A 16,229-nucleotide genomic window follows, 5' to 3' on the forward strand; every position below is an offset into this window, starting at 1 on the left:
ACGTTGAGAGAACACTGTTTTGCCAGAGGTGCTCTCTTTTGAAAGGGGCACTGAACTGAGGCTCTGCATACTCTTTTGGATACCAGTAAATGAACTTGCAAGAGTTGATACACCAATGAAGTTCTAGTGAGAGTCTCATTTCTAGTGGTGCATTTTTTTTGGCAAGATGTTAAACTGAGCAGCTGGTGTAAAGGTTCCCTCAGGAACACAATAATGAACTGCAGAGTTTTCCCAGGTGACCTGACCAATGATTAAACCTCATTCAATGCCAATCAAAACAGGATGTTATCTCTATCTATAAATAAATGTAAATTATAAATTCAAAATTTAATATTCTTTATAATTAAAAGTTGTTTTTGTTGCATGTTGTGCTGACACACCATAGCAAATTCCTAATACATCTACTGTAAATGCATATAGAACATAGAACAGTTCAGAACAGGAGTAGGCCTTTGAACCCACAATGTGTGCTAAACCAATTAAATTAGTAATCAAACAGCCAACAAAACTAATCTTTTCTGTCTACACAATGTCCATAACCTTCCATTTCCCTCACATTCATGTGCCTATCTAAAACTCTCTTCTTGCTATGTTATATGTCAATGACTTGGATGATGGAATTGATGGTTTTGTTGCAAAGGTTCTGGATGACACAAATATAGGTGGAGGGGCAGGTAGTTTTGAGGAAATAGAGATGCTATAGAAGGACCTAGACAGATTCAGAGAATGGGCAAAAAAGTGGCAGATGGAATATAACGTCCGGAAGTGTGTGGTCATGCGCTTTGATGGAAGAAATAAAAGCATAGTCTGTTTTCTAAATGGAGCGAAAATTCAAAAATCTGAAGCGCAAGGGGACTTGGGAGACCTTGTGCAAGATTCCCAAAGGGTTAATTTTCACGTGGTGAGGAAGGCAAATGCGATGTTAGCTTTCATTTCAAGAAGATTAGAAAGCCTCAGAATAGAGGGATGTCCTTTTAGAATGGCGATGAGCAGGAATTTCTTGAGCCAAAGACTGGTGAATCTGTAGAAGCCAAGTCTTGACTATATATTTAAGGCAGAGGTTGATAGATTCTTGATTGGTTAGACCATGAAGGATTGTGGGGGGAAGGCAGGTGATTGGGGCTGAGAGGAAATAGAGGATCAGCCATGATGAAATGATGAAGCAGACTCGATGGGCTCAATGGCTTAATTCTGCACCTATATCTGATGGTCTTATGGTCTAAAGTATCTGCCTCTATCACCACCCCAGGAATTGAACTCTTTCTATGTAAAAAAAAAAAATTGCACCTCACATCTCCCTTGAATTTACCCCCTCTCAGCTTCAACCCCGATAAGTGTGAGGTGCTTCATTTTGGTAGGTCAAATACGATGGCAACATATACTACCTACACCTACTACACTCTACAGATAGGGCTATGGGTTGCATGAAGAGGTCTATGCAACCAACACTTTCCATATCACATGTTTTACCGCTTGGTTCAATTGGGAAACAATATTACTTTTGGGTCATAAAGTTCTCCTGAGCAGTGCTGACAGTTAAAAGCCAGCAACAAGGGAGAACAACATTGGTGGAGATGCCATCTTTTAAGATGATAAAACAAGGCCTCCTCTACACTAACTCCTTTACAACAAATGAGATTCTGCAGATGCTGAACCTGAAGAAGGGTTGTGACCTGAAACAATGACTGTTTATTGCTTTACATAGACGCTATCTGACCTGCTGAGTTTCTACAACATTTTACATGTTACTCCCCTTAAATTTCCTGCTTCCTTGGGAAAGCAAGTAACATAATCAAAAGCCCCTCTCACCGCTCTTCCATCCGGCAAAAGATACAAAAGCTTGAGAACAACCAGGCTCAAGATTCTATTGTGCTGTTATAAGACTCTTGAACAGACCTTTTATACTGTAAAAGATGCACTCTTGATCTCCCAGTCTATACTGGATGGCCTTCCGTGCAAACTTGACACCAGTGAACAACACGACCAAGGGTGACATCCTTCAGACAGTTCACAAAATTATTTCTTTTACTTCATTTACTTCTTCTTTCAAATACAACTGAGCTACCTGCGATTTCCATTTTGATGGTGTATTTGTGGACAGATTGATTGATCTGGTGCTCTGTCATCCCGGAGGGAGCTTGGTGAGGTTTTGAGTGAAGTGTCTGGCCGGGAGGCAAAGAAACCTGGAGACCATCGTTTGCTGATCTCGCTGTTAAAGCATCGAGGAAGATTGAGATCAACTAGGATGAGAGCGGAAGGCGAGTGGGTGTTCTGTGCCAAATGCCTGCGAGTGACTGGTTTCTTTCTTGTTCTCTGCTCCCGGACAAAGTTGCCTGTGTTTGACCTCCCTCTTGCTCATTGCTGTCGGAGAATGGTGGTGGACTCTTGGCTCTTGGGCAAGGTTTAATCAATGCAGTTCATCGATTGGACTCTGTAGTTCATGTTATGATGTTTCTAGTTTCTAGGTGCTCTTTCTTTAGTTGCTATCTTGTGCGATTTTGATCAGGGCTGACTGCCTCTGCGGCCTGCAGTAAATGAATGACGCAGCACTAAATTGAACTAAACTGAGTTGAAACTGAACATTCCTGGACTGTTTCATGAAATTGTTGTTTAATGTTTTATATTCTGAGTTGTTTTGCTTTGTATTTTTGTTGTTTGGGAAATTTGTTCTTTTTTTTTGCACGTTGTAGTTTCGATGTTTTTCTTTGAGTGGGTTCCATAGCTTTCTTTGTTTTGTGGCTGTCTGTAGGGAAGACGAATCTTAGGTTGTATACTGCATACATACCTCGATAATAAATGTACTTTGAATCTTTGTTTGTCTATCTGCATTGCACTTTTTTGTTACTGTGACACTAAGTTCTGCATAATGTTTTCAGTACCAGATTCCCCCTCTGAGTACGATGTACAGTATGGAATGTTCCATCTGAGTGGCAAATACATAAATGGCATCTCAGTAATAATAAACAAATCATCATCTGCTGTGGGATCCTGTACACAGAGCAGAGAGTTCTCCTCATGTTCCAGACAGCACCTCCCCTGAATCAATACAGCCACATACCACATTAGTTGGCTGTGTATTCATTTGGTGGGGTCCCACGTGTACAAATTGGATATCTTGTTTGATGGATCACATAATGGAATATACTGATTCTCTGTTTGTAAAGATGTTGTTTATCTTTTTTTTTAAGAGACAGCACAGTAACAGGCTGTTCCAGCCCAAACAGCCCGTGCTACCCAATTATATCCACTTGACCAATCAACCGACTAACGTGTATGTCTTTTAGAACAAGAGCACCCAGAGGAAACCCATGTTGCTATGACAAGAATGCATAAACTCCTTCCAGGCAGTGAAAGTAACTGAAACTGTGTCGCTGGTTCTGTAATAGCATTACGCTAACCTGTTATGCTACTGCGCTGCCTCAAAGCTTCTGGGGCAGAGGCAACACCAGCAGGACAACAATTACTGCTCATCCATGGCTGCCTAATAGAAAGATCATGGTGAAATTCTCTTTTGTAAGTGGTTATGGGCTCTGTAGCCAGTTCAAAGGGCAGTAGCACTCCTGTGGTCTGGAGACACATAGGTTGACTCTGGGCAACAATGACCAACTTCTTCATCAATAGTGAACAAAATGGCGTTTTCACAACAAGGTATAGCAGTTACTGAAGCTAGTTTGCTCTTAATAGCCAAAATATTTAACAAACTAAATGTAAATTCCACAGTTGTAATAGTGGTGTTTGATCAGTCATTTTAATTATCAACTGAATTGAACACTACACTGTCTCTATAAAACCTCCTTATAATGCATGTTTGTTCTTTCTTCATGCACAGTCAGATAAGATGGGTATAAATCTGTGTATTCTTTGAGTTTCAGTCAATGTTGAAATATTGAAATGGATGCCTAAATATCCAGAGTGAAGAATAAATCAGAGAAACACCACCTCATATTCTGTCTTCAACATCAACTTCTCTAACTACTGGTAATCACCCGTCTCTGACTCCTCCCACCACACAATTTTGTTTTCCAAATTTTCCTTTATCCATCTGGTCCCTTCACCCCTTCTATTTCCCCTCCCCCACCCTCATGACTTGCCCATCATCCATAACTTCCTCCCACTGTTGCCTCCCTTGATTCCATGGTCCACAGTCCTCTCTTATTGGATCTCTTCTTCTCCAGCCCTTTGCCTCTTCCACCAATCACATCGTTCCCACTTCCACCATTTCCCCACCTACCTACCTTCACCTCATGCCTGAATTCACCCATCATCTGCCCATTTGTACTTCTTCCCCTCACTGTCACCATTTTATTCTGGTTCTGCCCCCTTCCTTTCAAAGAAGGGTCTTAGATTGAAAAGTTGACTGTCCATTTCTCTCCACAGATGCTTCTAGTAATTTCTTCACCCCCGCTACCACTCCCTCCTTCTCTCTTTTTCCATTCCCCATTCTGATTACCCTCTCAATTCTTCATTTCTCTTCACCTCCAATCAGCTCCCTCTGCTTCAACTCTTCCTTCCTTATCTTTCGTGGTCCACTCTTCTCACCTATTAGATTCCTTCTTCTTCAGCTCTTACCTCCTTCACCTATCCCCTCCCAACTTCTCTCTTCAACTCTCTCTTCCACATATCCACTTTCCCCCCTCACCTGGTCTCACCTATCACCTGAAATGTTGAAGGGTTTCCATTCCCTCATCTTCTTATTCTAGCTTCTACACCCTTCTTTTCCAGTATTGACCTGAAACATCGACTGTTCATATCCCTCCACACATGTTGCCTGACCTGCTGAGTTTCTTTAGCATTTCTCTGTGCGTTGTGCAAAATGGAGTTTCTGGAGTCTCACTGAAGCCCCACTGTCTTTACACCAGGATAATTATCACCACAAAGCCAAAGTGCATTCACAGAAAAAATTTGAGAACTTACTTTGTTTCCGGGGAGTCCGATGGGGCCTTGAGGTCCAGGAAAACCCTACAAAAGAGAGAGAGAGAGACAAAGAGCTGCCTCAGTGAAGAGTTATGGTAACAATGTCAGCTACCCACTGGAGTAATGAATCACTGGTCTATTTCAGGGTTTCCAATGTAAATCTGAAATAATCCAGGCTTCCATTTCTGTGTACAAACTCCTGTTTGAGTTTTCTGGGTTCCAGATTATAACTTTTTCCCCTAAACACTCATTGGTGGATAACTCCAAGGTCCAAGAATGCAATGCAGGAGTTGGTTAGAGTAGCCTCTTGTGCTGATCTGCTGCCTCATTCACTTGTTGACCAATCCCCATGTCCCTCAACTCCCTTCATGCCCAAGAAAACAACTTCCTCAACAGGGAATATGTTCAAATGATCATCTACTGCTCTGCAGATTACTAAGGATATACAGAACAAAGATAGGTCATTTGACCCAACCAGACCAAATGCCATTAATGTTCTACTTCTTCATCATCTGCCGCTCTCCTTCTACACACCTAACAGCAGATCCATCTAAACCTTTCTCTGTCATGTGTTAGTCTAGCCCAGTGGTTCCCAAAGTGGGTGATATTGTCCTCTTGGGGACAGTGGGAGTTTCTAAGGGGGCAATAAAGATGAAATTAGCAGTGGGGGGGGGGGGGAGGACACTTGGTAGCGGGGTGGAGATGAAAATTACCAGTTTAAGTTAAGAAATGAATTACTTATTATAAGTATTTAGCCCTCAGTGCCTCATAATTGATTACAATGACCACATTATCACCTCATCTCTTGCTAACTCATTGTTTCTTAGACTTTGTTTGAAACAGTTGTTGAAATGCAATGTGACACTTCTGTATTTGGCATACCATGAGAAAGCTCAACAGAAGAAATCGTTTTATTTCCAGTGCACTGTTGGCATTCACTACTGTAGTAGTGTTAGCTGGTACAATTCCCATACTCTATCAAGCAGTCACACATTTCCTGTGAACTAGGGTACAGTGTTCAATAGGATAAAGTTTAGAATCTGCCATTTTGATTGGTCTTGATTGTATTTCTCTAGTCCACGACCCAACTGAGATATCGCTGCCCAATTTTATGTACCATCAGACAGAGAGCCAGGATCAGCCTGAGCAATGATGACATCATAACTTTCCCCATTATTGATCTCAGTGCTAGAGTTTGGACTTAAACAGGAGGCGATTGATCATGGTCATTAATCTATAATGAAAATGGCAGAAGCAGACCAGATGAAAGAGAAGTGTAGAAGGCATCATGTACTCATGTATACATTTCAGCCAGTGTTCCTACACTTTCCAAATTGTTTGATGTACTTGTACTTCAACCTATTATACTTGGTGAACGAGTGCACCAAGTTCCCACTGTGCAGCAAAACGTTTATTAATTAAAAGCTCCTAATGTTGAACTGAATTATCAAATTGAGTCTTTATTGGAACATGGGTTTTAAAACTGCAATAACAATGGAGCAAATGGTCTTTTGAGAAGCAAGCTATTCTTTTTGCAGCTTTTGAGTGACATTATAGTGCACTGAGAAACGTATTACTCAGTAATGAGCAATCTCCAAACGTTAAGACAATTTAAGATTTAATGAGATTGCACAGAGGTTGATAAATTGGAGGAGTGGATTGGCAGCAGAAGCAGTGGGAATCCAGCTGCCTCAGCACATTCAGTGCTACACGGTTCAGTGCCGGCAAAGAGATTGCACAGACGTTACTGCTGCATATTGTATTCCCTGGGGCTGGCCAGGATGAAAGTCAATCTACTATTGGCCCTGGGGATTCCAAATGATACCCATTATTATACTTCAGCTGCTAAAGGTGATAAAATGGATTCAATGCTTACTTGCTTTGTATTGATAAAATGCACAGTGTCCTTGTATATTTTTGCAGGATTTGCAGTCTGCTAGCAGATGCAGGTTACACTATAATCCTGAAACCTGGTCCCAATGAAGTCCTTCCTACATTTCAGAACTCAACATTATTGCTAGTCTGCAGATATAACATGGCTACCTCAGGACACATTTCAGTGCAAAAGTCTGTTGGTTGGTATGAACCTCAATACATTAAAAACTTAACAAAAAGGTTGTATGATAAATGAACACAGGGGATTCTGTAAATGCTGGAAATTCAGAATAACAGGCACAAAGTGCTGGAGGAACTCATCAGGTCAGACAGCATTTATGGAGAGGAATTAACAGTCGACATTTCCGGTGAGACCCTTCGACAGGACAGGGGAAATGAGCCTCTCCATAGATGCTGCCTGTCCTGCTGAGTTCCTCCAGCACTTAGAGTGTGAATAAAAAGTTCTTCTTTTGCCCCACTCCATGTCTGATTAATCATCCCAAGGTTACAGGTTTTTGCCCCCCTTCGTATCTGATTAAACATATCAAGGTTACAGCTGAGAACAGTGAATCACAGGATTCAGAGTTCACTGTAGATATCAAAAGGCAAGATATTCTGACCTAACTGCTCTGGATTCATTTCAACGTAACCGCAGCACTTTCTCACCTGAGCTCCTGGGTCACCTTGTTGCCCTACTGGTCCGGGATCACCTTGAGGGCCCTAGGGAGAGAATAAAGGCAGGGAATGATGCAATTTCATTGGAGACATCAGCTTTAGATAAAGATTTTAACATCAGCTTTGTTTGTCACATATACATCGAAATATACAATGAAATGCCTTATGTTTGCATCAAACTAAATCAGCGAGGATTGTGCTGGGCAGTCGCCACCTTCCAGACCAACATAACATGTCCACAACTCCTAACAGCTTTGGAATGTGGGAAGAAGCCGGAACACCCTGAGGAAACACATGCAGTCACAGGGAGAACGTACAAACTCCTTGCAGACAGCTATGTTACCATACCACGCCGGTAATGAACTGGCTCTTTCTTGCTATGCACAATCATTTGGATTTCTGTTTCTGGTTTGTTTAGCTGCTGTAAAGTTTCAACCCCCACCCCACCCCTAGTGTGTATTTTCACAAAAGCAACAAGGTGAAGGCCATGTGAGGGAGGAAATAGCTTGCAGAGTTACAAAGGAAATGGTTGGGGAATGGGGGACTCCTGATATTACTCTGCCACGAGCCAACATGTACACAATGGGCCGAATATATCACAGTAAGTAGGCAGAGTGATCAAACAAATTCTTACAGCTGCTGAACACCCAGCCAGAAATTCCTAGGTGGAAGTATCACCAATAATTTATCCTGGTGCAGCCATGTGAAAGTTCACTGACACTTCTACTTCCTCGGAAGGCAGAGATATGATAGGACAGGTGGCCTACTTCTTGGTCTTGAGAAATATGTTGCCCTACTCTCTAGCCATCTATTTTTACCACTCTTTGGGAGAGTTTTAGGTGCATGAGTTGGCTGCTCTTTGTGCCTATTGTACAGTCAATGAAACTCACCTCTGTAATTGGCTGTAAAGCACAGCCACTGACAAGGTCTGAGACGTTTTATAAGGACAGCCCAAACCAGAATTCATTGAATATGAAATACAGTGACATATTTATGTTTGACTAGGGAATCTATCAACATAGTAGAACAGAGTGATCTAGGAAGAATGGTGCATAGTTCCCTGAAGGTGGAGTCTCATGTGGTTAGGGTGGTGAAGAAAACTTTTGGTATGCCAGCCTTTATAAATCAGAGCATTGAGTACAGGAGTTGGGATGTAATGTTAAAATCGTACAAGGCATTGGTGAGGCCAAATTTGGAGTACTGTGTACAGTTCTGATCACCAAATTATAGGAAAGATGTCAACAAAATAGAGAGAGTACAGAGGAAATTTACTAGAATGTTACTTGGGTTTCAGCACCTAAGTTACAGAGAAAGGTTAAACAAGTTATGTCTTTATTCTTTGGAGCGTAGAAGGTTGAGGGGAGACTTGATAGAGGTATTTAAAATTATGAGGGGGATAGATAGAGTTGACGTGGATAGGGTTTTTCCATTGAGAGTAAGGGAGATTCAAACAAGAGGACATGAGTTGAGAGTTAGGGGGCAAAAGTTTAGGGGTAACACCAGGGGGAACTTCTTTACTCAGAGACTGGTAGCTGTGTGGAATGAGCTTCCAGTAGAAGTGGTAGAGGCAGGTTCGATTTTGTCATTTAAAAAAAAAATTGGATAGGTATATGGACAGGAAAGGAATGGAGGGTTATGGGCTGAGTGCAGGTCAGTGGGACTAGGTGAGTAAGCATTCGGCATGGACTAGAAGGGCCGAGATGGCCTGTTTTCATGCTGTAATTGTTATATGGTTATATATTTAACTTAAATCATTTAGGAGTAATTTTAACAGATTTAAATTTGCTTATAAAAGTACTGTTGCTCATGAAACTGTGTAGGTACAAGTACTGGCTTGGGGAAATTTATTGCATCCATTTTCAAATTTGACACAGAGTGCATTTTATGGAGAATAGGGGCAGGGCGAAACTATTTGCAAATCAAGAAGCAAAACTGCAGATGCTGGAAATCTGAAACAAAAGCAGAAAGTGATAGAAACACAGCAGGTTAGTCAGCATCTGTGAAGAGAGAAAAAGCAATAATGCTTTAGGTCACAGACTAAGGCATTTTCAGCCTGAAACATTAACTTCTTTTCTCTCTTCATAGCTGCCGAACCTATTTTATTTTATTTAGAAATACAGCATGGAACCGGCCTTTCCAACCCAGCAACCCACCTGTTTAACACTAGCCTATCAGAGGACAATTTACTGTGACCAGTTAACCTACTAACCAGTACATCTTTGGAATGTGTGAGCGAACTGGAGCACCCAGAGGAAACCCATATGGTCACAGGGAGAATATACAAACTTCTTATGGACTGTTGGAAGGTTATGCATGCTGTTTTTCAGGATGAGGTGAGGCTCCACTTGGAGTACTTTGCTGAGTTTAATCACCCAGCTATTGAAAAATGTCATTAAACTAGAAAGAGTACAGAGAAAAAAATTACAAGGATGTTGTTAGGACTTGAGGCATGAGGTATACAGAGAGGTTGGACAGGTGTGGAATTTATTCCTTGGAGCACAGGAGACCGAGAGGTGATCCTATAGAAGCGTATACAATCATGAAGGGCTTAGCCGAGATTTGGGGAATTAAAAACTAGAGAGAAAAGGTTTAAGGAGGAAAGGGAAAGATATAACAACACTTTTTCTTCTATGCAAAGGGCGATATATATGTAAAAGGAGCTGGCAGAGGAAATGATTGAGGCAGGTAGAATAACAACTATTAAAAGACAGCTGGACAGGTAAGGTTTGGAAGGTTACAGGCCAAACACTGGCAAATGGAACTAGCTTGGATGAAGCATCTTGACCGACATGGTCCAATTGAGTCAAACGGCCGAAGCTGACATGCTGCATGATTCTATAACTATCTGCGACCCACTCTCCTCAGTGGAACAAATGAACAAGGAGCTGGTGAACAACTTTTAAAATGTCTTCCTACATACTTCCACAAAGTGTGAGCAGCTCACTGCAATATGAACCAGTGACACTTGACACCTGAATTTGTTGTTATTACCACGTTTTTCGATACCACGGAATCCCAGGAAAAATATGGCCTTATGGGTAACACTCTAGCATTAGACAATGTTAGACCGAAGGTTAGTCCTGCCGAATGTTGAAAGGACAAGATAGGGTTGATGTGGTGAGGTTGTGGAGAGGTACCCAGAACTGGAGGGCACAACCTCAAAATTGAGGGGCAATCCTTTAGAACTGAAGTAAGGAGGAATTTTTTCAGTCAGACAGTAGCGAACCTGTGGAGTGCTCTGATACAGACTGCAATGGAGGCCAAGTCTGTGCGTATATTTAAAGCAGAAGTTGATAGTTTCCTGATCATTCAGGGCATCAAACGATATAGAAGGAAGGCAGGTGTATGGAGTTGAATGGGATCCGGGATCAACTATGATGGAATGGAGGAGCAGACTCGATGGGCTGAATGGCCTAACTCTGCTCCTATGCCTTGTGGTCTTTCACTGAAGCCTTAAAGATTTTCTTTCAACAGCCATCAGCTCAGGAGACCCATTTATGTCAAGAAGTCAATTGCAGAGTCACTGAGATATCTAGCTGCACTTGTTTCAAAGTTCCCATGCAACAGGTTGTTTAGTTATCAGTGCAGTGCAGCTCAGTAAAACCCAGAGTGAAATGCAGTAGCTAATACACTCAGCGGTCACCTCATTCGGTACAGGAGTGGAACTGGGTATGCTTCTGCTGCTCTAGCACAACCACTTCAAGGTTCAACGTGTTGTGTATTCAGAGATGCGCACTACCATTGTAATGTGTGGTTATTTCATTTACTGTCACCTTCCTGTCAGCTTGAACCAGTCTGGCCATTTTCTAGTGACCTCTCCATAAACAAGAATTTTTTCACCCACAGAACTGCCTCTCACTGAATGTTTTTTGTTTCCCACATCATTGTCTGTAAACTCTAGAGACTGTTGTCCCAGGAGGTCAGCAGTTTCCGAGATAGTCAAACCACCCTGTCTAGCACCAACAATCATCCCACAGTCAAAGTCACTTAGATCACATTTCTTACCCATTTTGATATTTGATGTGAACAACTGAACCTCTTGATCATGTCTCCATGCTTTTATACACTGAATTACTTCCACATGATTGGATGATTAGATGTTTACATTAATGAGCAGGTGTACAGTGTATCTAATAAAGTGGCCACTAGAGTATACTTGGTGGACAAAGCTTGGGATTAAAATGAGATGACAGACATTCATATGAGGTTCTAATATCTCCGTAAGTTGCTCTGTGCCTGATATTTCTGCAGAATCTTTCAGGATGTCCTGTTTGCAGAGAGTGCTTTATGAATGCAAGATGTAATTGAGCTTGACCAGTATATACCTATACCATTTCTGTATCCACACTATCAAAATCTTTCCTACTGTAGCACCCTTGACTCTTCACTTAGAAAGAGCAAAAGGTTACTTGTCTTTCTTTTTAATTGCCCTAGCTTCCTCATCCGGAGCACATGAGCAAACTTAACATGATCAAGATCAAATTTAAAATAAAACTTGCCTGGTTTCCCTTTGGGCCTCGGGCGCCATCAGTGCCGGTAATTCCCTGAAATTAAAGAGAAATAAATTAATTCAGGTCTCAATTTTCTGAAGACTTTGCATCTACACTGATGAGTTGAATTATTTTTGACTAACATGGAATTATAAAGTCATACACTAAAGAAACAAGCCCTAGGGGTGGGACAGTAGCACAGCGATTAGTATAACATTATTTCAGCACCAGTGACCCAGGTTTAATTCCCACCGCTCTCTGTTTGGAATTTGTACATCCTCCCCATGAATGTGTGATTTTCTTCTGGGTGCTCTGCTTTGCTCCCACATTCCAAAGATGTATGAGCTAGTAGTTAATTGGTTACATGGGTGTAACTGGGTAGTGCAGGCTTGTTGAGTCAGAAGGCCCTGTTACTGTGCTGTATCTCTAAAATACAGATATAAGAAAAGAAATAAATCTCACAAAATCCTGCGAGTTTTTTTTGTAGGCACATTCACTCTTTATAGATATCATTTAATGTCCACACCTGACTGACATGAAAAGGAAAAGCTTGAGTCTTATTCTAAAAATCACAGCTAATCCAGCACCTCACCCTTTTGATTTCCAAATCCTTGCTATTTCAAAAACATAGTAATCTTACTCTTCAATACATCCAATGGTTAACTGGCTGTTGTGGAGAATTTCTAGGTAAAGAAAAGTTTCATGTAAACCAATTTCTGCACATCCTGTAGTCGATCCCTTATCCTGAAACTCTGATCCCTGCTTTGAACTCATCAGCCTGAGAAAACAGCGCACCTACATCTACCCTGTCAAAGGCACGGTAGCATAGTGGTTAGCACAACGCTTTACAGTATACGTGACCCAGATTCAATTACTGCAGCTGCCTGTACAGAGTTTGTATGTTCTCCCTGTAACCAGGTGGATTTCTCCGTGTGCTCCAGTTTCCTCCCACAGTCCAAAGATGTACCAGTTGGTAATTAATTGATCATTGTAAATTGTCCTGAGATTAGATTATGATTAAATCAGGTTGCTGGGTGGCATGGCTCAAGGAAAAAGAAGGCCTACTCCACATTGTACCTCAATCAATAAATTCCTCAGAAACCGGTCACCTAGTCCAAATGCTAGTTGGCAGCTCTCCAGTGACCTAGAGATGTTGTGCGTGAGCACCTGGCTGCTCTGTACATACAAGGAGCAGCCACACAGTGACAGGTTGCCCTACCAGGTATCAGGCAGGAGTAAATCGCTCCCCTTACAGCAGCAGAAGCACTGCACATGAAAACAAGTCTCCTCTCTCCACCCTTCCCCACAACCACATGTGCACACATCTTACCAGGAAGCAGAGACCATGAGAGAGAGCAGACTCTTAAGGGTAAGGGCAAAGGCACCAGGGACTAGATCCTCTGATTGGGGGGCACCATTCACCGGTTTATCACCATGCCTGGATACAGAAAGAATAATGAAGTGGCAAGTTGATTGGTTAATTGCGCACTGTAAATTGCACCCAGTGCGTAGGAGCGCAACAGAATCTGGGAGGAGCATTATGAGAATGAGGGGAGAACAGAGTGGGACTGGCAGTGATCAGTGTGGATGGGTGCTCAATAGCCAGCCTGGTCCTAATGGGCCAAAGGGCCTCTTTTTATATGATGTGACTAGATGAAAACCTCACACTAATTCAGTCCAGATGGAGAGCACAGGCATGAAAAAGTAGTCAGCAGTTAAGGCTTCAACACCTTTGGGATATGAGCGGAGAATGGAAATCCCAACGGAGATCCACCAATCAAGCGTACAAACTCTATACAGACTGGGCTGGAGGTTAGCACTGAACTCAGATTGCTGGAGTTGTGTGCAAATATTGAATGTGAAGGGAACATATTGTAAGGGGATCTGAGGTCTGTATCACACCCCACTGGTCAAAGAGATTATCCTCAATAGACCAGGAAATCCTGTATGCACATTAGGGACAATTCAAAAATGGATGACAAACTTTTGGCCTTTTGCTGACTTGAACTAAAAAATCACAAAGGTGACTTCTTTTCATGGCCTCTGAAGGTCCACAAATAAATAATTCATGGGTATAAAGTACTTCTCTGAGATCGTCACCTTGTCATGAAGAGGCCTTTGAGTTCCTGAGATCCCGAGAGTGATGCCATTTGGAGTTCAGCCATGTGGCACTTAGCACCTGGCAACATCAGCCATGGCGGTAAGGTCAAGGGGAAGTTCCAGACAAAGAGCAATCCAAGCAAGTCCTCAAGAGTGGAGCTGACACATTGCAATGGCAGTGAAAGTGGAGAAATGCTGTTGTAGGGAAAGGTCCCCTCTCATCTTGCATTCCATGCCACAGGACCCTAACACCGATCTCTCAAGGACCATGAGGTGGCTGCCCATCCATCAGCATCAGCATTTAACAAAATCATGCACAGGTGTTCTCCATTAAGGAATTCACTCTGAGATTTCTGTACTGTGGATTCTGGATCTGCCTCGACAGCCACCTGAGAACCCACCAATAGACAACCCTTCTGGAAAACATTATATTTGACTCATGTGATCACACTACTACTTTTACTACTACTGCTCCTATTACTACTACCGCTATTACAATTACTGTACTTGGTAGATCCTTGGCCACTACAGAAGGATATATTGTAGGAATTCCATTGTAGCTGCCTTGGCTCAGTTTATCCAGATGTTGAGCCACAGTCAACAAACACTAAAAGTTCAGCAGGGTTGAGTGTAATCTAATGTTAAACACAATCCAAATCCATGGAATTATCCCGCGTGAAGCAGCCAACCCTCTGACTCTGGATCCAATTGAACTGACGTCACTATGGTATGTGGAGAAGGACCTCACTTCTGTCAGCCACTTGGGTGCTTCTTCTCCCAGTGGCTGGACCTGCTCCCAAAAACCTAGCCACTGAGCAGCAGAACAGCTCCCAGCAAAACCTACCCTGATGCATAACATGTTATGACCTGACAGAAGCCTATAAACCAAGGGGGACTGAGGAGCATCCTTCTCCAGAGAAACTTATCTCAACCTTGCAGTACATTGGCTTCATAATCTGGGTCATTCTTTACCCATTGCTTCTAAGCTGCTTGTCCCACTCTCATCAGAGAACAGGATATGCAGCATCTAGGACCAGCAGACTAGAAACAGCAAGGCTAATGAATGTCCTTTTGAAATTCCACCACACTCCTCACCACTTCCTATCAGAGTCACCCTATATACAGACACTTTTGCACCTGACATCACTTTATGGACATATAGTAGATGTATATAAGCTTATCTTATATATTTATGATTATTGTGTATTTTTAATGCTGCATCAGATATGGAGTAACAATCGTCTTGTTGTCCTTTATACTTGTTTACTGATGAATAACAATAAACAATATTTGAATTCAATACCTTTGCAAATCACTGAATGGACAGGAGAGGGATATTCCGGAATTGAAATTACTTAACAACATGCTCGATTCAACACCTGTCCAGCTGCAGCTAACCCCACCCCACACAAAACCTGCACATCTTTGGGCTGAATTTTATTGCAAAACTTGGCAAGTGCAGGCATAAAACTGTGTGATGTTACAGCTAATGGGTTTTCCAAGATCGTCTAGGTCAGGAGCTGCGCAGACAGCTAATTTAAAAAAAATCACTAATCCGTAGTAAATGGAATTCTGCTCATTTAATTATGTGAAAATATAAATAAAAATCCTTTATTGTCATGTATATTACACTTGATAGGATTTTGTTGAGCCAATAACAGCTGGTGAACCTAACCTTGTAAAAACCAATCTCCATAATTTTCCTGCATGCTACCTGTCTAGCCTCTGTATCACTAATTACCTCTTGCACAGTTCAAATTCAGATTTGCTTATCACATGAACAGTGAAACATAGAGTGAAAGGTGCTGAAACACACACAAAATGCTGGAGGAACTCAGCAGGTCAGGCAGCATCCATGGAAAAGAGTAAACATTCAATGTTTCGGGCCAAGACCCTTCATCAAGATTGGAAAGGTAGGGGTAAGATGCCAAAATAAAAAGGTGGGCCAGGTGGGTGGGAAAGGTCAAGGCCTGGAGAGGAAAGAATCTGACAGGACAGAAGAGTGGACAATACTATCAGATTCTTCCTTCTCTAGCCCTTGACCTTTCCTACCCACCTGACTTCACCTATCACGTTCTAGCTAGCCCCTTTCCTTCCCTCCCACCTTTTCATTCTGGCATCTCTCCCCTTCCTTTCCAGTCCTGAATGTCGACTGTTTACTCTTTTCCATCAATG

At 42.1% G+C, this 16,229-nt stretch overlaps 1 protein-coding gene across 2 annotated transcripts in view; it reads right to left on the reverse strand.

Annotated features, from left to right (window-relative positions):
• LOC140740297 (uncharacterized) overlaps window positions 1-16,229 on the reverse strand; it is a 406,935-nt gene that overhangs the window by 177,302 nt on the left and 213,404 nt on the right. For both annotated transcript variants that reach the window (XM_073069447.1, XM_073069446.1), the window contains 3 exons: window positions 11,964-12,008; window positions 7,456-7,509; window positions 4,915-4,959 (listed from right to left, as the gene is read on the reverse strand). In XM_073069447.1, the coding sequence (XP_072925548.1) occupies window positions 4,915-4,959; window positions 7,456-7,509; window positions 11,964-12,008 (144 nt within the window). The remainder of the gene's footprint in view (window positions 1-4,914; window positions 4,960-7,455; window positions 7,510-11,963; window positions 12,009-16,229) is intronic.

This window comes from Hemitrygon akajei, chromosome 16 (assembly GCF_048418815.1).
Source record: "Hemitrygon akajei chromosome 16, sHemAka1.3, whole genome shotgun sequence".
Taxonomy (NCBI): Eukaryota; Metazoa; Chordata; class Chondrichthyes; order Myliobatiformes; family Dasyatidae; genus Hemitrygon; species Hemitrygon akajei.